Genomic DNA, 26,762 nt, shown 5'->3' with positions numbered 1-26,762 from the left:
TGAGTAAGCAGCTACAACTGCTACACTGAATGTGCAGTGTTCATTTATTCTACAGTTCATTTATGAGGCCGATATCACGAAAACCATACCCCTTCACAGAATTCAAAGATGTTGAAATCCCTATCCTGAATGTTTTCACTTCATATTTTACTATATTGACTTAGATAAAATGGATGAAAATTGACCCATGTGTACGATCTTTTCATCGCACACGGCGATCTTATTACAGTCCCACATATACAGATTCGTGTAAGTTCTCCACACAAGAAACCTATAGCAAAACTGTACACAATACATTGCAGTCTGAATGCAAATAAACATGGGCGGGGCCACCACAATTCTTTTGACTTTGAGAAGGCTTTCCTGATTGGTTGAAGGTGGGGAAGCTTTTTTTGCACACTGGATATCGTTTCCTTACACTGTCAGCCAATCACAAATGAGTTTAGAGAGTGGTAGTGTCATAGCCATTGAAGTAATCTGTCAATCAAAATAGGGCCGATTTAATCGGCCCAAGCATTTACATGGCAGGTTTTGGGCCGATTTAATCGGCCCGTGACACAGATAGGGTTAATGACTTAGCTGTGGGGGTGTTTGTCTCTCTGCAACAGCATGGAAACCAGAACTATGTAAATGCTTCCTGAACTCACTCTCTATGTGACACCAACCTACATTTTGTTGCCCATTAACAGCTCCCTCACTGAATATGGAAGCAGTGGTTACGTGGTAACCCGAATCCCCAACAATCCCACTAAGGGTTAGTACGAACGAGCTGTGCGCAAGCCAAGTGGGGTGTCCCCATCCCACACTGTAACCTATGCGCTCTTTCAAGGACATTGAGCATGAGGCTTACAAGCACAGGTCAAGTATTATACTGTCACCTTTCTTTGTTAGGCAAAGCATGCATCACTTTCCAGTGTGACTGCAGACATCCTTTCAAAATATGATGCTGCAATGGATATCTTAATGGGTCTCGGGAGTATAAATTAAGACATATTCTTTCAAATTAATGCGAGCAGAAGACCTCAGGAGAGAAAGCTAACCCGCTACAAGATTACCTCCTGCTCTGGTCATGTTAGGTGTAGGCCCTAACATGTTTTGAAGTGAGCAAAACCAGTCTCTCACACAAAAACAGAGAAGAGTACACTGTATGATTTATAATGAAATGTATTAACAATATTTACAGCCCCCCCCCCCCCCCATTGGCTCGTATGTGTTGAGAGATGTACAAACATCTGGGGGGCATTTCATGAAGCATTTTGGTCAGACATTTTTTTGACAAACTGTTATAAGCTACTGAAATCCTTGCATCTGATTGGCTGAATGCAAATTTGTTCGACAAATTTGTCGGACAAAACACTTCATGAAATGACCCCCTGTACTTTATTTCTAGTCCTTACATTACAGGAATGACCTCACACTTACATATTTCCAACCCAATGTCGTTTTGCAGCACTCGCAGTAGATGTCCGAGACGGCGTGTAGACCGGTCAGCAGAACTCGCTCCTCTGCCGGACCACACCCAACATTCACCCTGCACAGAACAACAGAGGAAGAGAATAGAATCAATCATTACATTGAATGGCTAATTATTAGTTTACTTCATTGTATGTATCATGTAACTATACATAATATCAATAACAAGACATGTATACAGTGCATTTTCCATGTACGATGTGCTTTACAATGAGATCATTAATGAAACATGCGAGCATATACATATATGCCTCTTAAAATAAAAAATGACACAATTTACAATGTAAGGTACAGAACATGTTATTCACTTGCTTATAAGTATGGAAACATAACCTGGGCATATTGTATCATCACATTCACAGAAGACAAGCAGCAGTTATCAGCTACATTGTAACTTGTTTATTGCTGCCATTCCACACGGACTAAGAATTGAGCATACATCAAGGAGTGTAAGTTGAGCTAGTATTCAAAATTTACTTTTACTGGGAATTTGGTGTGTGCTGGTACCAAGGTATTCAAAATCAGTTATCAATGATATCGCTGGACATTAAGCACAACAAAAGTCAGTGACATGTCAAATTTGATGTCATTCAAAGGACTAAAATAACACAAGTTTTTACCATATGATGACACAAAACATTAAGTTCCTTGAATGAAAAAGTGTCTAAGAACACTGTACACATAATACACAATGTACTCCTGTTTAGGGAGACAACTGATAGCTTCCTTTATGAATTTTACTGATGTCATGTACCACATACAACAACAGGACCTTCCACAGGAAAAAACAAACAACTAATGTGAACAATTGAAACAAGGAAAAGTAGAAATTACGCGGTGCGTAATATATGTCCCCGCCGGAAGTAGCATTTTGTAGCAAAATGTGCAATATAGGTAAAAAATCAAGGTCAAAGGTCAAAGAAGTCAAAGGTCAAAATTCTGTGTAAAAGTTTTGAAGCCCTCACCTAGTGCCATCACATAAAGCAAACGGAATCGAAATCGGGTTAGAAATGGCGAAGGAGTAGCATTTTATAGCCAATGCACAATACAGGTCAAAAATCAAGGTCAAAGGTCAAAGAAGTCAAAGGTCAAAATTCCGTGTAGAAGTTTTGAAGCCCTCACCTAGTGCCATCACATAAAGCAAACGGAATCGAAATCGGGTTAGAAATGGCGAAGGAGTAGCATTTTGTAGCAAAATGTACAATATAGGTCAAAAATCAAGGTCAAAGGTCAAAGAAGGCAAAGGTCAAATTTCTGTGTAGAAGTTTTGAAGCCCTCACCTAGTGCCATCACATTAAGCAAACGGAATCGAAATCGGGTTAGAAATGGTGAAGGAGTAGCATTTTGTAGCAAAATGTACAATATAGGTCAAAAATCAAGGTCAAAGGTCAAAGAAGGCAAAGGTCAAAATTCTGTGTAGAAGTTTTGAAGCCCTCACCTAGTGCCATCACATAAAGCAAACGGAATCGAAATTGGGTTAGAAATGGCGAAGGAGTAGCATTTTGTAGCAAAATGTACAATATAGGTCAAAAATCAAGGTCAAAGGTCAAAGAAGTCAAAGGTCAAAATTCTGTGTAGAAGTTTTGAAGCCCTCACCTAGTGCCATCATATAAAGCAAACGGAATCGAAATCGGGTTAGAAATGGCGAAGGAGTAGCATTTTGTAGCAAAATGTACAATATAGGTCAAAAATCAAGGTCAAAGGTCAAAGAAGTCAAAGGTCAAAATTCTGTGTAGAAGTTTTGAAGCCCTCACCTAGTGCCATCATATAAAGCAAACGGAATCGAAATCGGGTTAGAAATGGCGAAGGAGTAGCATTTTGTAGCAAAATGTACAATATAGGTCAAAGGTCAAGGTCAAAGGTCACGACTGAAATACTGTGTAGAAGTTTCAAAGCTCCCATGTAGTGCTATCATATAAAGCAAACAGAATCAAAATTGGCTCATAAATGACAGAGAAGTAGCAAATTGAGGATTTTGATCACACACGGACGCACACACGGACACACGGACGGACGGACGGACGGACGGACACACGGACGGACGGACGGACGGACACACGGACACACACACGTACGGAGCCCGTTTCATAGTCCCCTGCTCGAACTCGTTCGGCGGGGACAAAAAATCTAGTTTGCCATATTCTTGTTGCACAGGTATTATAGAAACTTAAAAATGATTTGACTACTGATGAACAGTCAAAGAATGAATTTCACGTCATTAGCTGGGTTACAATTTATGTCATTCTCTTCATAAAATCCAAGGGCATGGCCCTCTATTCATGCTGAAGCTTATGTTGTCTGGAAACAAGACTAAATTGACCTGGCAAAGAACCCTCAACCCAAACAAAGCCAGTTCAATCCCATCAAAATGTTTTGACTGCTGGCCAAGTTTCTGGTTTTTTTTTCCAAAGCCAAAAACAATAGGCAGTCAATGCTCTTCTGCCAACCTAGAAATAAAAAAAAAAAAAAAAATCACGATAATACAACAACAATCCCACAGTCACAAAAAACAAACTTGAAAGAATACAGCTACCATCAGATTATTATTTCTAGTGAAACATTATATGTGAGTTTTAAGTTCAGGTCAGTAAATAAGAAAGCAAATTTAGAATTTATCTGTGCTAAATTGAACTCTTTTTTATTTATTTTTTCTTTAACTTGAACATGGATAGATTCAAAGCACACTATCACAGGTTTGTTTGTTTTGTGTTTTATATCTGTCAAGATCCACCATTTGTACATTACTATTGCCTATTTCAAGTACACTTCATTCCTTCAGTAGTGAATATCAAGATATATCTTTGCACAAGAGAAGGGAAAAACTGTGCAAAAAAGATAGCAGGGGAAAGTATTGAAGTGAATGAATCATAAACAATGAGGCATAAAAACAAAAGGCAAAGCAGAGAAGCTGAACAGCAGAAAACAGGAATTGGGGAATATCAATACTGATCACAAACTGAAGTCGGAAGAGAAAGATCTGAAACTAAATAGTCCACAAAAACATATGAGAGGTAATAAAGAATAAGTCCCTTTGAGAAGGGTTAGTACAGCTGGTATTAGAACTAGGTCAAATATGGTTTCTCTTGTTTACTGTCTGAACCCGTCATCCACAAAACAAGTCAAAACAAATTCCCAGCTAACTATAGAGGATAACAAAGACACAATAAAACCCTACAAGTGCAATATCTTTCAGCATCAAAACAAATGAAGTAGATGTACTATACTGGCTCAAACATAAACTTGTCTTTCAATCAGCGCGTCCTCACCATTTCTGTTGTGGTCATAAATGTATGAGCCCTTTCAGATCGGCACAGCTCTTTAACCCGTTGAGGATGGGCTGATTTTGCTACAACACACATTTCTCATAGACACTTCTCGAGTAGACTCAGGACTTGTCCTCCACGCATAAGTATTTTCAAACATATGTTCCATATTCAATACAGATCTCTCTTTGCAACTCGAAAGCATACAGACATGAACCCCTTTTCTCCTCAGTATTTCTCAAACCATGTATGGCCAACTGAATATCAGAAGTTTTTATCTCCTCATCAAGCTTTGCTTCTTTTTGTTTGTAAAGTGTGCAGTCGCAAACTGAAAACAGTACTGTATGTGATTTTACATCCAAGGTCTGTTTGAGAAGATGGAGCTGTGAATTACCAACACTCACTTTCATTTCACATATGTGCACTCTTTAGATATGATAGGCCCTACATGTTTACGTATGGTGCATGCATATAGTGTGTATGTAAATAGGGTACTCTCACGCGCAAACCTGAAGCTTTCTTTTTGATTGACAGACCGTGAAGGTTGCTACATGGCTGTTATATGGAAATGTCATATACAGTTCACAATTAGTAGAATTTTCAGTGTCAGGATACTCTGCATATCTATTCTCACTTATAAACATTTTCTAGAAAGATGTTTAGTGATATCTTTTTTTTTTCTGTCTGGAAGGAGACAATTTCCTTTCCATGAATTTGTTTGTACCACCATCACTACTGATATGATATCCCCCTCTACAAAAATAAAACCCCCAATCACAAGCACATTCTAGTGACATAAGTTCAGACTTCATCAGTCTTGAATCAGCGAGGACTGCTTTTGTTTCCCGAAAGGACTTTGACTGAATAAAATAATGTCCCATTCGTGGAATCTCTAACTAACCAAAACTTTAAGCAAGTCATCCTTCAGATAGCTCTATAAGACGGCCAAATCTCCCACCAACCATGAACAAGGGATTTGTCCCAGTTCAAAAGGCCGGGCAGGAAGTGTTAAAGCAAGCACCATTTTTTTTTTTTTAAAGGGAACCAGAGATTATCACCTGATCTACTTTTAGGAGAGAAAAAAAATCACACCAGGTTACTTCCAGGGCAACAGACTCCTATAAAACAAACTCTGTTTTGTGAGAGAAGCCAAAAATGTTCATGAATTGCTACATGCATTGTAGACAAGAACTTTTGCGTGCATCTTTATAATTCTGAAAATCTTGGCTCTCATGAAATTGGCAAAATAACCGGGTACGCAAAAATTTCTGGGTTTACAGTAAATGCAATGCAATTTCTGATCACCTCCAAGGTGAGATGTCACATTGAGTTGCTTCTTGAAAGGAGGGAAATATACTTCTTTCTCAGTCAATTGCTGAGGTTCCTGATCGTGAATTCGACTCCTCATGCAACTGGCTCACAAGTTCCAATTGCTAAATATAATTTATCATATATCATATAAATTTATATCCACATATGTAGCATTGGCAATCAGCCATCACAAGGTCAATGACCTGCATTCAATACAGCTGGATGATGTCAAAATGAGAACAGCAAAATGTTGAAGCCTGTACGCGAGCAAGGGAATGAGAAAGAAAGGAGAGACGGAGAGACAGAGAGAGATATACACTGTATAATATGTGTATATTATATACTCTGGAACAGCTGGGGGCAGCTTGGTAGAGGTTGTTTCAAAGGGCACAGTGCCACCTGGTGATGCCTAGGTCAAGCTTCATGACTTTGTATTTCCCCTTTTACACTAGCTTGAAGAAAGAAGTAATCAAAATCTCTCCCACTAAGTTGGTTGGCACCACCTCCTACCATACAGTGCTCCTGGCTATTATTATCATCGCAATTACCCTCTGTTTCTTGCAGATTCCAACCTGCGGAATTTCTATGAGCCTTTGAAATAAGAGAATTTCAGAGTAGTTCTAAAAAGAGTCAAAATACTTTCATGAAAAATAATCAAATGTGGGTTTGTGGAATATGTCATATACTTGACTTCCTTTTTAAACTCATCATTGTGTTGCATGAAAATTACTAACAGAAGTGACAGAACAAACTAAAAACTGTGGATGTAAGTAGGCCTGGTAGATTGGACAATAAACCTCTAACAGCCTGGAACGGAGACTAAGTTGTAAACAAACCCCACAGCACACGAGGAATGGGGGAGAGAAATAATGGCAGCCAGGCAAAGGAAAGAAGAGTTCGGCAGTCTTCATCGCACAATACTGGAGAAGATCCCTCTCACAATACAGACAAAGGGGAGGCACTGGAGGAAAAAGTGGGTGCTTTGGAACAGGACTGTCCCTGATCAATAGGCGAGGGGAAAATCAATGGGAGCACTACCATCATCGCTCGAGATCCTTCACGACCGGGGAATCGAATTGCTCCCGTTGTTTTCACCTTGCAACACGCGGGCTTATTCCTCTTCCTGTCCTTTAATGCTGGATGGCTTTACAGCCACAAAACCCTTCTTGCGCTGGCTGGCGTGATGGCCAATTCTGTCACGTTTCTCCAGACAAAGGACAACAAGAAACACACGCTTCCCTTTGCCAATAGTGTTGGTGATGGCATTCTTTCTCATCATCCAATTGCAGCGGAAAATTTCTAGGACAACTAGGCACGGATCGTAATATGCTGAATGTCAACCTATATCAGACTGAACCATTTGAAGAACCATATTGGTTCCAGCTACATACCCCCCCCCCCAAAAAAAAAAAAATCTCTAAACAACTGAGTCTACATTTTCAGCAAACAAATAAAAGAAAAAGGGTGGGGATCTTTTCCTTTTCTATCACAGGCATTACTGTGTTATCTTTTTTCAAAGAGAGGTACATCAGAGATTTCTTTTGATGGAAATGGAAGTGAATGGTAGTCGCAGCCACTTTACACAGGCATTGGGCCTATCATTGCAAGCAGTCAGTGCTGATATCGATACATTCACTGTGAAATGGTTTTGAATTATCTATAGTCTTATATTATATAACCTGCTTCTGACTCTGACTCTAAGAATGTCCTCAAATGAAGCTTTTTTACCTTTATGAACACAATGGCCATGATTTCTCATGGGACACCCCCCCCCCCCCCCCCCCCCGCAGCAAAAATTATCTAATCTGTGGGTTTGTTTTTTATCCCTCTGCCTCATCCACTGGAATCCCAAGAATAGTTTCAAACATCAAATACAATAAAAAAGTTGTTAAAAAACATCAACAAAAAGCTTTCTTACTCTAAGATGTTACATACAAATGGTGATACATACACACACACACAAATTGTTAAAGTAAAATATTAACAATAACTAGAGCATTTCTTGCAAAAGGAACAACTGTTCTGAAGAAGAATCTGAGGCCCTTTGTTATATTGGCAAACATTCTATTCCTGAACCATACTACCCAGTGTAGGGACAGTATTAAAAATAAGACCATGCTATCCTATGAGGAAAAATAGATTAATCACTCTTATCACTTGACATATGATATTCCCAGTGCCTTGCTACCAATACATGAGTACTTCTGATGTCACATCTTTACAGTGACCTACATGGCAAATATATCCCCCCTCCCCCAAGTACTGATCATGACATTACACATTTGTTACACTTGGTGATGAGATTGAGAAATGCATTAATTCCTTCTGAGGCCACGTTCATTCTGCTAGCCACAGACCCCACATGTTCATCTTCATTGGCTATCTTTGACGCAGAAATCAAAACACTAGCTCCAGGTTACTGATACAGGCAGCTACAGCACCAGCTTCACCGGGGTCTCTTCTGTAAATATCCTTCCACACATCCGGTGGCAAACAGACCACCAGATTACCACACTATTGACTAAGGGACCAGCGAGTTTTCAGAGAAAATATTCACAAATTATAACCCACCAAGTAACCGTGAGTCAGATTGAGTCAGGCACTTGAAAATTTGTGACTAATAAGAGGAACCCCCATTGTAGGCCCTCCACCAGAGAAATTCATGCCTCTTTATTTTCCGTAAGAAAATAGCTTTTAACTCGGCATTTTCTTATCATTCTCATACAACATGCATTTAGTAAACAGTCATCGTTTTGAATGTCACTCTTATAAAAGTGTCACATCAAACATGGAGAGGACTACTCTTCAATATGGTCTCTCTCCATTCGAAATTGTGACCAATCAGAAAAGAGTATCTACAGATTGTGACTTATTCCTTTAATTGGGGAATTGAAAAAAAAAGAAGAAGAAGTGAGCAGGAGAGAGAGAGAGAGGGAGAGATTTCATACATGATTCACCGAAAGCTATACGTGTGCAACTTCTCAGAGGTAATCTGCGTATGTGCGCAACACTACAGAGGATTCTGTTGTCATGGCAACATGATGAATAATTCTATGCATGTATTGTGCATCTGTTGCCAAGATGCTGTATTTGGTACAAGCATCATCAGCAGAAGGTCTAGTATTCAAATAAAAAGAGCGTAATATATGATTTTTTAAAAAAATTTTAAATAAGAAATCTAAGCTACACTAGATACGACCAGCTAGTGTGGGATTGAGGCTTAAAATCTGTTGAATGGAAAAAAGCAAACAATGGTTTGTAAAATTGCCAACAGTATTACAGTGCCTCCATGTCGAAACAATCATGCATTCTGGAGTGACGCTCCCAAAAATAGCTTTCCCACAAGTGACTGCAGTACAGATTGCAATAACCGTCACTGCTAGCAATCTCTCCAACAAAGACACAACCATCTACTCTAGAGCTCACTCCTTGGCATATCATAATTGTGTGACAGTGGTCTGTCTCAATGTTTTGTCAGTTTTCTATTGAGAGGCCACTGTTGCCCATGGCAACACATGAATAGCAGAGGCAAGGGGGGGGGGGGATGTGATTCAATTTCAATATCCCAACATACAGCTAGCCAACAATGATGATCACAATGATGGACTATCCACTGTTGATAGTGTACATAAAAGAGGGAGCGTACACATGATAATGCTACAGTGTAGCTACATGCCTGATATTGTATAGCTCATGGTTGTCTAGTGCTATCAGATGTGAACCCCAATGATAATATGTTTACATGGGCTGGGCCACATATTCCAAGAGGCTGGGCTAGATATTCAGAGAATCTGTAAAAACATTAATCTGGTTTTATAATATCACAAAGCAGTCTGGATGAGTCTTTGTATTGACGGCTTATAGTCTGCACATCTTGGCCAAGGCTATGGTGTTTGTAAGGAAAAAAAAATGTAGAGTGTCTGCTTTCTGTTTATCTGATTTAGCCTGTCTCACGGCTACCGAATAAAACTTGATATGTTGTTTGCCAGATCCCATACATGCATTATATATTTGTTATTAATCTCTTCATATATTGTCATCATACACATACCCGCAGGACGATTTAGTTCCTTGTTCCTGGAGAAGATAATTTTCAATTAAACTTACGGCCTCATCATATCAGTATCAGTGAACGCCTGGACATGTCATTAGCGTGGGAACCTCAAAATGACAATTCCAGCTTAAAGACTATGCTTTGTTGTTCACACAAAAGGATCTGATATCATTCTGTTAGAATTTCAAGAAACATTCACCTAACTTTTGCCTAGAAGTATACAACATATTTGTGACAAATCTTTTTCAAAGCAGAGTCAACAAAATATGCCTTTGCAGAAAATGAAATAACACAAACCCAAGAAATACTTCCAAGGGATGCCATAATCATGAGACAAGACAAAGATACTTGATAAGCAACATTCATGCAGGTTTCCAAGTAGTGAAACTTTTTGATTTGGTACAAACTGAGACATTAATCTATATGTCCTATTACCTCAGCCAAGAAGACTGATTTGTTTGTTTGTCTGTTGGCAAAATAACTTTAAAAGGTTGTGAACGGATATTGATGAAACTTACAGGAAAAGTCGGTAGTGACAAAAGGAACAGATTATTAAATTTTGGTAGTGATCTGGGAATTTTCAGGAATTTCTGAAGGATTTGATCTTTTGCTTTTTCTTATTGTCACTGCTTTCAATAACATAAAAAGTCCCTGGTATTCGTTCTCTTGCAAATTTTAGATGCAATTCCACAGACTATCAATTAAAGACTATTTAACTAGCCTAAGGCACAAGGGACAAATCCCTTTTGAATCTCCCCAGTTCAAGTATTAAGAGCCCCCTTTTAATTGAAACATGTTATGTAATCAATTACAAGCATTACTGTTCTGAGGATTTTTGGATCCTTATTTTTTTTTTTCTGCAGGTAGCTTTGCCCCATCTCCTGCCTGAGTATTAACTCATTATTCAGCCGCAAGTACAACGTAGTGTACACAAAACACAATCATTTGACCATTTCTCAAAAGTTAGGATATGTTCAGAAATATGCATGCACCCTTACTTATTTTTTTATTAAGATGATACTGTCCTTCAAAGATATCACACTTGATTGTTAACTTGGCATGCACTTTCTTCATTGTTTTTGAGCTGCCCCTCCACATATTTATGTTAAAATGCTGTGGCCTCAACACTGTTATTACTACAGAGGAAGCACTGCACTTCACAAGGCAAGGTGCATATCTGTCAAAATGTTATGAAAACTGTGCATTTTCTGTAGAATTTCACGAGTCACGATCAAGTAAAATTCCATCCATAAGTGTTCCATCCTGTGGCACTTGTTGAAATGAACTTAACATTATGATCAGTGCACCATTATCTTTCGGGGTGTGCATTGACGAGAAGTAAAAATTCTGGTCCTATTGTCACACATACATTTTATCTGCTGATAACTTGTCCTTCATGTATGAAGATTATAAATAATGCTATGATGAAACACAGAATGTGTAAACTGATTAGCATGTCCGGCCTCTTCACAACCTTCTCTGCACTCATGCACTCCTTCAGTGTAATGTTACTCGAAGCCCTAATATAATGTCACCAGCAGTTGTAGTGAATCAAGGCACATACCAACCATGAATCATTTGTACAAGTAAAATCTTCGCCTCAACAGTGCAAGTGGTCGAGTAGTGCAACACTTTTGAATAGAAAACAAACAAACAAACAAGAATTGGCTTAACTTCTCTTGGAAAAAAACAAAACAAAACTACAACCTACAGGCAAGGTTACTGAGGACACAACTTCACAATGCCATAGTCATTCACGTGTACCAATACTTATTCACGTGTATCGTAAGTTAGGTAAAACTAAAATTATCGTATACAAACATCATTACTGAGGTTTGCACAAAAGAAGTGTGACCTAAGTACCTGGTGCAGAGTCTACCCTGACTGACAATGATTTCAACCGCTCATCCATTAAAATCCATGACAGATCTTGAGTAAATAAGCGAAGAGGCTGGTTATTCAGAGAGCTGATATAAAATACAAACCTGCAAACAAAACACAGCCCTCACGGGCACCATATAGATAAACAAATACTGTTGACACTGCATGGTCGAAAACGTGACTGCAAACGCTACTGCACAAACCCCAAAAAAAGAAGAAAGTCTGAAGTATGCAAGACTAGACCTAGCCCATCCGCAGTAGTGACACACACAGAAACTATTCTAAACTTGCCCGCCATCATTACCAACTCTTTCCCATCCCAGCCCCCTATATGCCCTTCCTCTGAGGAGAAGAACCCTGGTATCCTATCAGGCAGCCACCCTGGGAGCTAACCTCAACTGATATATCACACTTCCTGCAGGTCAAAACAGTGGAGAAAAGGACGATGCCCTTTGGAGGCCGGTTTCAAAACACAACAAACTGCAGGGTGTGCAGAAACAAACACACCCGGACCTGTCACAGAGTGTGTGTGAAAAGATGACAGACCCCTTGAACACTGTCAGTTCTTACACCAGATTCACCTAAAAGCTGCAAATCAGCTAACTCTTGGACAACAGGGGACAAAGTTTGCAAAATGTACTATCACATGTACATAGGCCTACACAGTACCTACTGATCTTGATTTCGCACAAGATCATATTACACATGTGAACAAATCACCACACAAATTAGATTTCTCCCTTCAAAATTCCTTTTTGGGTAAGAATGCAGCTGACAGAGAAATGAGCATCGTGTAACCATGGTTTCAGGGTCACTGGTCATCAGGTTATATCCTCTAAGCATTTCAATGGAGGGGGGGGGGTCGCAGGGAAAGAATTACTAAACGCAAATGACTACCAATAGGCCCTATAGCACATATACATGCACCTACTGTTCTATCAACAAAGCTCTCTGGACAGCAAGAATGAGAGGTATACCTTTGTTTAACTGCACAGTGAGGGATGCTGTTTTTAGCATGGCTTTTTATATCATACAGACCATTGTAGCTCACAGTGAGTAGGTATAAGTGAGAAAGTATAAAAAATAAATGGGTACCACAGGAAGTACGCAGGGGTATAATTAGCAAATATGATACTTCTGGCAGACTTTGGTTTCATAAGCAAGACATTATAAAAAAATTATTACATGAAATTCAAGGTAGAAAGAGCGGTAATGCATTTTAATATTATACCAAAGTGCCACAGCTATGGTATCAATTAATGGCCACTATCACTTTCAAAGAAATAACTCATGAATAGACACATTGAATATAAGTCCATTCATTGGAGTAGCTCTGTGTGGGCGACGCAAGCATGCATGCAATTATCACTCACAGATGCTCCGATAATGGTAAATTTCGAACCGGAATAGAATCCCTCAATGTAAATCCAATCCAAATGGATCTTGACTCAGCTCGTTCATTTTCATTCGACGCTGCCAGATTATTGTCATAGCTCCCCTCTACAGAGTCCTTGAGATATTTTTTAATTTGTTAAAATGCATTACAACAAACGGTTTTGTTACAACATGCCTCCTACACATGCAGCTGTATCTAAAAATTCACTGCTATCTACTGCAAATCCTTGCGTCCATCTACGTCACATCCTTCGCGATGGACAAAGAGGGGGCATTTGTCCTCAGAGCTCGTAACATTCTGAAATGGCACCACAAATTATTCTAACCTCCGTGACAGCCAGTGTGCCCCTTTCAGTCTACCATCCTTATCGCACTAAAAATGGCACACTTTGGTTATGATCTATTGAATGTCAGTCCTGGCCTGCTGTGCATGATTCTTCTACGTAGATCTAAACTCACTTTGCAAATATTCATCTTTGCCATTTTTCAATCAGATTCCGAATTGCCGAGCCTGCATACCAACATACACTGAATGTCAGAACCGCGTTTGACACTTACTCCCTGCTATGACACCTCTCAGCAAATTACCTCTTCTCCCAGCAAAAGCAACTAAAATGCAAATCGCCCATTACATTCCAAAGTCCGTCATACTCTTATCTAGAAAACCCCATTAAACAGCACACCCTCTACTCCATCCCAGATATTGCTCAATTCTGAATCATGAATACGGTGATATCAACTTCATCGCACTGCACCTGATTAAGTAAAGTGCATTACATTGAGAGAAGCCGAGTCATTTTTCAAATCAAAATGACAACGAGCAGATGATAACAAATATCGTGGTATCATGGATCAATGCACTGAATGAAAACACTCTGGTCATTGGTGACTTACCATGCCGTGATGTGCCTTGAGGAACTATATCTACAAGGATCAATATTATGAAAAACAAAAACAAAACAGCAGCAACAACTTGAAATTGAAAATAACAAGGTTGTACTTACACTGAATTGAAGAGATATGCTCTGCCCTGGCTCCCCTGAAATGACTGTAAAGAGGAAAAAGGAAGAAAGCAAAGAAAATAGATTATACAAAAGCTTACCAGGAAGTGTACATGAGAATTAAGACATTTGTTACTTTGTTTGACACACAAGATCAACAAATTGCTCAATATGGCTACAAGCGATTAGTTCCTCAACGATCTGAATTCATACAAAATCTCGGTGATGTTGTTTTTTTTTTCAAAAGTTGTCCATGCATAACAATCCAGAGGTTTATAGTAAATTTCAGAGCCATGTACACAGGCTTACTGTCATGTTTATTAAGACAATTAATAAATCCACTGCTCACAGGGACATGGTGGATCCCGTAACAAAGACAATGGGAAAATGAGAATTTCAGAGGCAATGAAGGGCGCTTAAATTATGCTCAATTTGCGAAGGCAGAATCAGTGTTTTGAAACCCTGATCCAAAACACTGTTCACAGGGGAACATACTTTTTTTGCTCTTTTCTTCTTTTTTTTAGCTGGAGAAAGAGGCGATATTGCAAACATGCACTGCGTATTATTGAAGAACTACAAACCTGTACTGTAGCAAGCTGTGTAGCATACTTGTCTACTTCACGTGAACCAGAAAGATGTTGAGATTATGTCAGAATAAACATTCTTGAGTGATTTTGCATTTATCCTACCCCATTACATGCGTTTAGAGGGAATCGCCAATCATACATGTGAGTTGCATTTATGCTTCCCTGCTAAACGTGTTAAGAGAGAATTGACTATCGTAAACGCACCTATTTGTGCATTTTGAATCAGCACTTTGAAACACTATTGATATCAAAATGAGTCAGGACTTCAGCATGTTTTGAATTAAAAGCATTTCAAAAGCCTGATTATGGCTCAAAAAGTGAAGTATAAATGCACCCTAACTTGCATCATCTCTCACACCACAGAAAGTCCATCCTCCATGAATGGGACAAGATTAGACAACTGAACTTAAAGATGTGAAATCATTTGTGGAAATTATGACAACAAACTTGGGCAGAATAAAAATATCTGACAAAAAAAACAGGTTTCTTCATTACTCTGTGATGATGCATAATAGATGTACAAGAAATATCATAATACAGCCAGAGAATATATGGTAATTTTCTTTTATAAGTTACATATCATAAATTATGCACTCCCTGAAACAACTATTCTTCAACATATGATGATCTTCAGCAAATGATATTCACAACCTTGAGATAGAAATGCATTACGTGTCTGACAAGATAAACCATGCAGTGAAGCCAGATAGTTTATTGGGCTGTCTACTTCCAAGATTATGACTAATACGCTGAAATGCAAACACGCAAGATCCCATCCATATCTGGTTGGGGGATTCTCTTGTACGTTCTCTCAATCGCTCTCCATCCCTCCCTCCCTTTTTCTTCCTCTCTCTCAGTCTGTCTCTCTAGCTTTGTTTCAAATCTTTTTTCTATCCCTCTCCTCCCGGCAGAACGAAACCATCAGCTGCTGCGGTTAATGATTGATGTGGACTTGGACAAGCCAGAGCTGCTAGGTACAGTAGGAAGGGACAGCCATAGGCTTCGTGGCCAAGGCTGGCAAAATTAACATTTTCGGTCCAGCTTCTACAGAGTTGGAGGGATGGACGGACGGGCAGTTATGAAAAAATGTCTCTGTATGACAACCCTGCCATGCTGATACCAATTAAACAGCATCTCCTTTTTGTTTTGAACTGGAGGGATCGTAAACATGCCTCTATTCCTAGCCACAAAAACTCATCATCTTCTGCTTCCGCTTCCGTGTGATTTTCTTGATCTTCTTGATCGTTCTGAGCTCACAATAAAGTGTTCAAAGCAAGCTCATTTTACACAAACTGCAGTTTGTGGTGTATTCTGGCTTACCTTTAGCAATACCAGAAGAACTCATGAAATACATGTAAGACTGTAATTCTGTAATACCAGAAACATTCGTGGCATGAAACCTTTGTGAATTGCCACTGGCATTCAATGTAATGTGTATAGACAAAAACTTTCGTACGTGTTTTCATTTCGCAAATCATGGCACCTTGCAAAATTCGCAAAATATTTGTGGTTTTACAGTATGTCATTATCACTCTCATGGATTCCATGTGCATGAAAAACATAGCCAACCATAAAACCAGTATCGTAGTTGTTTAACATTTATTGCTAGGAAAGCATAATTATGTGACTTGACATAAGCATGAATTGCAACAAACTATCATACCACTACCAACTTTAATAGTTGCAACTGAAGAAGAAGAAGGAAGAAAATTACTAAATTTATCAAGAGTGCATCTGCACACTACAGAAAACTTGTCTGAATTCTTCAAAGGACACTTGTACCTGATGTGCATCAGATCCAAAGCACTCGCAAATCCTTCAGACCTGAAACATATCGAATTTGTATCGCTGCGACTGGTTTTCAAACACCACTCACACAATTTGGAGCATTTGAGGAACACATTTTAGCTTCCATATCAGAAGAGACTCTTTTCTAGTTCATCGCAATATTCCTTACCTGGAAAGGGCATAAATAAAACATGAGATATCTGCTTGTTTACGTGGTAGGCCTAATGCCCAGACATTGATGAATTAAGAGCACCCTGCTGACCCAGAAAATTAAGTGCACCGTTCCATTACCAGACTAAAAATCACAAAGAAAAAAATATTTTCCATATAGATATAATGTATTGTAACAGCAATTGAAACTTTATGGCATTAAAATAACTTTGGTCAGTAAAAGAGCCTATCAGTAAGGAATAGCAAGATATTTAACTCCAGTACATAGTTGTAGCTTCCTTTCACATTTAACCTAAAGACACATACAGTAAAGATTACATTTGTACGTTTACAAGATGGCCATTGTTTTTTGAGAACCCTTTGTCATTTAAATCAGGAAGTGGTATTTGGAAAACACAACTCACTATAATGCTCAAAATACAGACAGCTGGTTCTCACTGAGAAAGACCTGAACTTCAAAACACAGCACTTCCTTCACGGAATGGGCTTGTTTTGGTTCGCCATCGGTCTACAAACACGACACCTCAGTTCACACTTGTCCTGTCTCATTGTTGATACTGTCTGCATGCAGTGTGAACAGGGCTGTTTCGGTTTCAGATCACTGACATGGCAGTCCAGGGCAGAGAGACGGACAGACAAATAACAAGGGTCGTTAGTAGGTTTCAGATGCTGCTGCAAAACCTTGCTTCCTCCACAAACGGCAAGTTACCACATCAGGAATCAAGAGTGAAAGAACTGAGTCGATCAAAACAAACCATCATGTGACATGAGCAGTGGCCAGAGGATATTTCTAGTTCTAGCATAGGATGCCTACCAATGCAAGTTTTGATGTTTTCACAAGATGGGGATGATTTTGTAATCTGATGATATAGGTTCTACACTTCTCACTTCTTCCTCATTGCTCTGCATGAAAATGAAAGAAATGTGAACGTGGGAACGACAAATGTCCCACTTGTGGTGTAGCGCACTTATACAACAACATTTTTTTATATAATTTATTAATCTAATTTGATCGAAAGAGAGCGTTAAAGGACAAGGACATCTTCCATAAACAGCACGTTGCCAAACAAGGCTTTTCTTGGTTCTCTCATAATACCCAGTTCTCGTGTAAAAGCATGAGCATTGGTCAAGGGCTGATGGCTAAAACTCTATAACACTCAAGGTGACCAGTGAGCACACTGCAGATTGGTGGAGCCAATAAATTTGGTTGCCAAGGTAACACAGTTTGAACTACTCTTCACAGCCTACAAACCTGCATCACACCTCTCGGATGCGCTAATTTGTACCTAATTGATACGGGCTGCACGATTATCAACTAATCCAACCAAATTTATTGGATTATGCCAGAGGCTTAATACGAGGTGTCATGAATTTGGCACGTCCCACGGCCTAATTGATACATATTTTCCCGTTCTGATATCAAACTCGTTCTATATGTCATGCGTCTGTTCACAGGATGTTTGCTTCACTCTTACTCGCATTTGCAGTGAGAGCAAGAGATACCTGGAAGATCTTTTTCAGGTACATCCCGACAAGTATGGCTCTCAAAATTGATCACATTAAATCATACTGAATTTCCTCAAATTCTCAAGTGGGAAATTTCCTTTTTACATTTTTGTCAAAGGCATGGTGAGAACAGCAGCTCATGATGCAAGGTTGCTTGCTATCTAGTTTGATAAAACCTCATAGGTTCTGTTTCTCCTCACTTTCACTTCTGTGGATTCACACATGCCATCGGCATGATAAGTGGAAATGAAGTTGATCACAGTACAAAACTGCTGGTATGACCAAAACATTACTTTGAACAACATGTGACTGACCACAAATTCAAGCTGCTGAAAGTCCACAGTGTCCAATTAGAACAAGTCATGGCTCATTCTTTGTGTGTTTTCCACAATGCCACCCCATTCTCCTAGTTAAAAAAAAAGAAGAAGAATACATGCAGTCCATGCAGAAATGTGAATGCATGTGACTATACATTCCACATGATCACAATACCTAGTGACACATCTTTTGGCACACAATTTCTTGACCACAACAAAGCAAATCCATATTCCTCTGCAAAATTTTATCCCACAATGGTATCTTATTCAGATATGAAATGAGAGCTATTGCAACAACATAAGCAAAACACTTGGTTGTGTTAACAGAGCTAGTAAATATTGATCATCACATTAAAAAAATGGCATACATAACAATGTTAAAGCTGACTTATATCACTAATTTTTAACATGCATCATAAATTTTTTCTATCATGATCATTTTCCTCATCTCATGTTCTTCTTTTTTTCCAGTAATAGAGATTTGACTTTGAATCCTGGTTATATTACAAAGCATGTAGACAAGGCAACCCATTGATATCCTGTAAAAAGTGTTTGATACACTTAAACATGGGATGATCTGTGATTAATGATTCACTTTTTGTGCAAAGCTGAGCGAACTCATTTCTGCTCCATTGGAGATAACAGCACCCACCGGCCAATCTACCCTCCTATAAATGCACGAATGTCAAAGTGCTATGGTATATGTCCTCCCTGCACACGCACATGTGTGACCTTTTATCCCCCAGCTACGGCACGAACGTCTCTTTATTTACAACATGCCGTACTAGTCTGAGACAAACATGTGCATCTACAGCGCATCTCCGGCCTAACACCCACAGGGGCTGAGGCAGGTAAACCTAAGAAGGACTGAGGTATAGTAATGAGGCTGGCTGATTTCATTGACAAAGCTATTCAGTATGGACTGACCATATCTTAAAATGCAAACCAATACTAGATGGGGTGCAACATGTGCCAGCACATAAAACCATTGATTCACTAAAGCATGATATTTTTAGACTTGCTTTCACACAGAGTGGAAGCCATTTTTTTCTAACTGTAATTCATTAATTTCATTGTTTCTATTTTTGCTACATACTTAATTTCCTACTACACTTCAAGTAGGTGAATGCTGGCAGTATATATCCATTCAAATAAAGTTTAGGGAAAAAGAGATAAACAGTATGCAAAAAACTAGGCCTCATAAATGATTGCATGGACAAATGAATCAAATGACATGAGGGACGGTATGTTTCTCAATGCTCCAGATGTCAATCATGAGGAAGAGACTTTGAAAACCAATCAGTCAATGTTGCTTAGCAACAGGGAGACTGGAGGGAAAAGAGAAGGTTTATCAAATGCTTTGGTAGCGATTGACAAAGCAGTTTAGGGATGCATGCTTTCAAAGTGAATTGACTCTCGATTTCCACAAGATTTGAAATGTGTGATGATTCCAGGGGAGAGTTACCATTGACTGACAGAGAAATGAACATCAGGAATGTGTGATGCGAAAATGATTTCACATTCTAACCCCCCCCCAAAAAAAAACCCACAAAAACAAACAAAAACAAAAACAAAAACACACACCCCTTGTTACAACTTTGGGAGATGGTGTTTCGTGTTCAGCTTCTCACCTTGTTCCTGGATGCTTGGCTAGATTTCACCTTGAAAGCATCAATTATTGCTACGTCAGGCATGACCAGGGCAAAGAATAGGCGAGGTCGAGGGTTGCCACTGATGGCCTTGTAACAAATTCATGTTTAATATCTTAATACAGGGCTTAAACAGCCTATCCAACACAACCATTAACCTAGAGAATCCCAGAAAACCACATTACTATGCTGTTGTATTATATGATCATTTTTTTTCTCTTTTTTTGTGTGTAAATCATTCACTACTGTGGTTCTGTGAGGTATGGGTACAAAGTTTCCTTTCATTTTAGCTTGTTGTTGTTCCTTTATTATTAATAGTTTGTTTCAGTTGCTAAACTCTGGAGAGCCTTGTAGTTGCTTAGGATTCTTAAAATCCCCGATACATTTTTAGATTCAAGTTCCTGTTTCTTTCATATTGGCACATTGCAGTGGCAACGATGCTTTCTTCTTTTCACTAATACACTGTATTTACAAGTTTTTAGAGCCCCTTTCTCTTTGGGACACTGAACTTGCTCCTAAACACTGCTTGTAAGTGATTTTAAGCATGGTAATCTACAGGATTATAAAACCCCACCACTACCTGATCCACCATGCTTCTAGCTGCTGGATCTACCAGATGCATGTATAATTCGTATTTGTATGAATGCTCACGGCAAACATTCAACCTGGCTATGTTTACCAGTTTGTGTGTTGAGCAAGCAGAAGGAGAGTCCATCATGCCCTCATAATACATTGTGTGTCCATGTTTGTTTGACTGATATGCAGTATACTGTGTATATTCTATAGAGGTGCACCTCTGGCCAGGAGAGCATGTATTGGTGATATGCATATCATAGTATGTTATAAGAGATACTGTATGTGCATTGTGAGTGTTGAGAGTGACATGGCATAATTATATTGAAATGTTAGACAGGTGTATATTGTCTCTCTATTAAGCCCCAACAATCAGAATGAGGTAATATTTCCACTGACGAGATGGCATACAAACAGCAATACGTTGTGGCAGATGAACACGACTTCGGGACACCTCCCACATGAATGCGTTTAGAACAATTTAAGAAGCAGTTCATGTCTTAAGGCATGCCTGGAATACCCCAGAAGTGTGTGGTAATGCTTTCAAATGTATTGATGTATTGCTGCGTTCCAATATCCAGTGACTAAGAATCAATACTGAGCACCGTTTTCCATGTGATGCATAATGTATGTGCATATATATCAACAGCAGCAAGGTTCATGGGGATAGAAGCAAAATGTATGGTTTGTACAAATTTACAATTGTAATACTCGACAGTAGGAAGGTCATTGTAATATATTTAGATCTTCAATGCTGATCTGCTTTCTCTGAACAAAGATATGAAATCAGATGACAAGGTTTATCATTCTCCAACCATGGGGGCACACTCACAACATACACATACATGATGTGTATTTTCCAAAGCTATGTGACGGGCAGTGGGACCATCAATGCATCCTCTAGCTGACTTTCATTCTCCGCCACACACCATGCACCGCTTAGCGCCGACAAATAAGTGCGTGATAAAGGTCAACTGTACCACCAGGAACCCATCTAAAAAGATAAATATTAATGATGCATCATCAGCTGAGCCTGAAAGCTGAAGACTATGAACAGCAATCTAGCCCTTCAAAGTCATGAAGCGGGAGTTACTAGTAGACAAGGATTCACATAGCGTATACATTTGTAGACTGGACACTCCCACTGCACTATTCCATATCAAATTATCCTGCATGCCATGGGGTGTGCAGCGCTCAGTGGCAGCATAAAATTACTCAGTGTGCTATATCAAAGTAGTATAGTATCTCTATACTCATCATATGGTACAAAACACCTGTGTCACGTGTTAAACCACATGATCAGATCCACATGTCAGTGCAACAATGGCAGCTATAAAGAGAGAAAATGTACATAGTACTTGATGCCCTCTGCTGCTGATAAACAGACCCCTCAAAGAAAAATATCTGTGGAATAAGAGAAAAAAAAAAAGAGGAAGAGGGGAAAAAGCAGAGTTCTGCATTGTGATCGAGCAGTGAATTGTAACAAAACCTTGGATATTGGATAAGATCAGTAAGTTTCATGGGACATACTTCATTATTAAAGTTAGGGGAGTTCATGGAGTGATTTTGAATTTTAAGATAATTGCAGGTCAAGACTATCATCATATGTGGTACTATAGGCAGAAAAGCAACACTTTTATTCACACACATTGAATACAAGAGTTGTATGGACAAAGTAGATGACAGTACCAAAGAAAAAGAAAAACAAAAAGAAAAACAAAAACTCCCTTTACATCATCGATAGGTACTTGCCAATTCACATTAAACTCCCGATACTTCAAAGATATTTGTGAGGGCTGAATATACGTATTCAGGAAGTCTTCATTTATCTGCCTGCTCCTATTAGCCTTAATGGCAGATACTATTTCCAAGTTTCTATTTCTAGTGCTTATTAAAATTGTATTGGGATGATGGTATTCGCTGCCACAGAATAACAGGTCAAATTTTAGCATAATATGCCACACCATCGGTTATAAAGAAAAATATATGGCAATGACATTTGGATCGCAGACTCCGTCCCTGTCTGGATTTCTCTTCGTGTCTGTTTCCGGTGAGTCTCCTAAATATAGGACGTCAATTAGAGTCTTCACTTTGAATAAGCCTCCTTCGCTATAATAATGATACATATATCCTTGATAGCACCATCCAGCAGTCCGTAGAGTGTAGGCAGGAGGAGATGAAGGAAATAATGGAAAGACCAGTTTTTGTTTTTGTTTTTTGTTTTTTTTTGGGGGGGGGGAGAGCTCGTCATTGTGTCGTAAGAGAACCTTGAATGCTTTTGAAATTAATCAAACCCAGCCAACTTAATTGTGCGCTTAACATGTGTGGGTGTGCAACAGATGGTGAAGGCACGTTTCAACCAAATAAAATCAGCCCCCCCCCCACATCATCTCTCTCCATTTTTTCTTCCTGACTCCTAGACTCTCCTCTCCAGAAATACACACACACACACACAGACATAAATACACACACACAGACATACACACACACACACACACACACACACACACACACACACACACACAGACACACTAATTTTGAGACATCTCATTCTCTTTAATAGTGCATCCGACTCTTTCTTGGTCATTAGGAGACATCTCAATGCCCAGAAGACAACACACTATCCAGACACAATAACACAGGGGTAATTTAGTTGGTCCAGGACATTATGTAACCAGCCCACATGTCTCCTTTAGCCAGTTAATCATTTATGAACATTGTACACAAGAGGCATATTACTTTGTACGGGGTTCATGCAGCCAACGGATAAAGGGACTGATAAATTTTCTGAACAGCTGAGAGATATTTTCGGGACACTGAAATTATGATGGGCACCACATAGGGTCAGAATTTATTTAACGATTATTTTGAAATACAATATTAAAGGGACCAATTATGGATGCTATTTTGTACTGTATAGCTACTAGATAAATACAGAAAATATCCAACACAAACCAGGCTGCCCTTGCCCGTATGAAGAATGCAGGGACAAACGAAACCACAGTAGACATAAGTATTTTCTACCCAGAAGCAAGGCCTTATATTCTGTTATACACTGTAAAGCAAAATATTTTCGTGGCAAGAAATTTTCACAAATTGCCACTGGCATTCAATGCATAAAGTGTAGACAAGAAATTTTGCATGCATCTTAATCTAATGTTTAATTCAGAATAATGTTTTATTATCAGTAAATAGTTTCTTCTTTTGCAGCCCTTTTGAAGTGGGGGGGGGGGGGGGGAAAGAGTTGTATCAAAGTTATCTACAGTGTAAACCCTGTTGGCTGCAGATACCTATCAGTTAATGAAACCAAATCCGGCCAATCTCTGACTTTTCCACAGATTATATTGGATCACAACATTATATCCCAATCTTAGTGTGCAAAAACACACAAACAAACAGATGTAAGATCTCTTCTATCCCAAAGAGGAAGAAAAAAAAATGAAATAAATCGGTTCGGCTGAGGAACATAGTGAAATCTGAGAGTGTACGTAATGTACTGCCTTTCGAATGTCATCGGAGAGAGTTCAACATTTGACATTACGTGCCATTTATCAACCCCTGTGTACTCCTATCGATCAAACCACAAGAGGGGTGTTCATGGGGGTGACTGGTACAGCCCTAACACAGGTACACCACAAAACATTTTTCACACATATATGTAAAAATTCATCCATGACCCAATGGAGATCACTCACTGTGAAGAATGATGGTAATTATTGGCATTTACATGCACCATTTGAAAAAGCATAAGGCCAAGTAAAAAAAGATAGTAGTTTCTCGTCCGGGTTTTTTGAGCAAGGCGATGAGGGAGGTCCTTACTATTTGATATCTTACTATTTTTTCGAGGATTGTCAAAATGAAAGTAATATGTGTTTATCGTCCGGTAATTCTGAGAAAGGTAACGAGAGAGGGCTTTACTATTTCTATATCCCATTCATGAAATGACATATCACTCTGGTAGCTGTGTTATGAGAGACCAAGTCCCAAGTGTATGTCTTGCCTGCACTCTGTGCATTTTCAAACAAATAGATTATGTACCATACTTGAAATGAAACTTCATGCATGCAGAAATACATTTGCTTTTTCTTTCCACTACATATGTCAAGGGAAAATGACCATCTTAGTACTGGTATTTAGTGTTGTAATGGCATTTCTGATACCAGTGTACTTGCAATTCTGATGTATTGTGTACCGTTATAAAACATGTCTTTCAACAAAGAATGTACGACTGAAGTAAATTCCATGATATTCAAAACACTGCTTTATTCATCATTGGTGTTTGTGACTTTTTGTGTCCACACAGCTGGTATGTATCAGCATTTCTTCACAGTACAATTGTAGCACATTCAACTGGAAACTGGCTTGTACAATTGCAGATTATGATACTGATATGGCATTATAGCATTAAACATTTAAAGATGTTTCTTCATGTTCTAAAAAGACATTTGATAATCACTCATCATTTGGATGATGAATGATTGTATACCACACTACAGATGATATAACTATACACAGCCCAGTCGCTGTACGTAGGTACGTCGCACAGCGTAATTTAACAGCGTCTGGTCGGGCTACAGATGATACGAATCACGGCCATGTCTGTGAATTAACATCGTAAAGAAAAGAATCCCGCAGAAATACGAGACAAACCAGAATCCGTGGAAAAGTTATTTATTTTGTAGATACATCCATTTGATAATTCTACATTTGCTGGAAAAGCGCATTCATTTTCTCTTCAAAATAGAACAATATATCGCCGTCAGATGCAACGTTACAGAGCAGAGTGTACGGGCTTTTACACATTCGAATGTGTTCATACATGCGTGCAGACAGCAGCTGACAGACCAGGGATGGGGACCCTGGACAGCTAGCTACAGACACGCACACTTTGCCAATATGGCCACGGTGCGGCACGACGGCCACTGAACCTGCACCGTACCTTACGACACTGCACACACATGCACATAGTCACAATGACATGAAAATGTATACAAACTCGATACAATCCTCACAAGCATTTGTACAGTATAATTCATCCGCTTGAAATATGAGAAACGGGGAAAAATACGAACAATGCGCGAAATATGCGTGGAATATCAGCGATTGATCGCAAAAATGTTGCCGCTATCGCGTTCACGACATACCGAGTGCGCTGTACATCACAGCTAGCCCAGGCCCACCCGCCCGCGCCCATCCAACTACAGTTGGACTGCTTTGTGGGTCATTCCTTCTTGCCGAGCTCGCAGTGTGAAATGCATGCGTTATTATGTACGCACTACAGAAGCTACAGCTGTACTACAGCTAAGTAGAGGACGCAAGGCGTATAGAAATGAGACATCACGATTGGTAGGTGAATTGTCGATTTTTTTTTCGGAGGCCGAAAAAATAGTAAATATCAAAAAAGTTGATGCGGCAACTGAAAATCGATGTGGGCGGGGTGCGGGCTGGGACGAGAATTATGAATTTCTTGGTATTTTCAGCGCTATTTTGAAAATAGTAAAGAGTAAAAAAATCGATGCGGCGGCCAAAATCGATGCGCGCGAGGACGAGAAACTGGTTTCTTTTTTTACTTGGCCTAAACTGTCAAATTTAGTTTCTATACACACAGTTTAAGCAGCAAAAAAACAAGAACAAAAACAAACCCAAAACCCCCAAAACCTAATATATATTTTAAGAGATAATTGCTTCTTTTATATCTAAATTGACATACTATAATTACACATTCTATATTGAGTGGAAAAGTAGAAATGACAGAACTAAATTCCCAAACAATGAAACACATGCAAAGAAAAT

At 39.1% G+C, this 26,762-nt stretch overlaps 1 protein-coding gene across 1 annotated transcript in view; it reads right to left on the bottom strand.

The window, feature by feature from the left end:
• Positions 1-26,762, bottom strand: part of LOC139739340 (protein yippee-like 2) — a 52,101-nt gene that overhangs the window by 5,626 nt on the left and 19,713 nt on the right. The window contains exons 3-4 of the mRNA XM_071649956.1: positions 14,382-14,425; positions 1,423-1,531 (exon numbers count right to left, since the gene is read on the bottom strand). Of these exons, the coding sequence (XP_071506057.1) occupies positions 1,423-1,531; positions 14,382-14,425 (153 nt within the window). The remainder of the gene's footprint in view (positions 1-1,422; positions 1,532-14,381; positions 14,426-26,762) is intronic.

Source organism: Diadema antillarum, unplaced genomic scaffold, assembly GCF_040938485.1.
Source record: "Diadema antillarum isolate AM-2024a unplaced genomic scaffold, OU_Dant_1.0 seq00000796_RagTag, whole genome shotgun sequence".
In the NCBI taxonomy this organism is placed as follows: Eukaryota; Metazoa; Echinodermata; class Echinoidea; order Diadematoida; family Diadematidae; genus Diadema; species Diadema antillarum.
The sequence above is the reverse complement of the archived record's forward strand: the minus strand, read 5'-3'. Positions and strand labels throughout refer to the sequence as shown.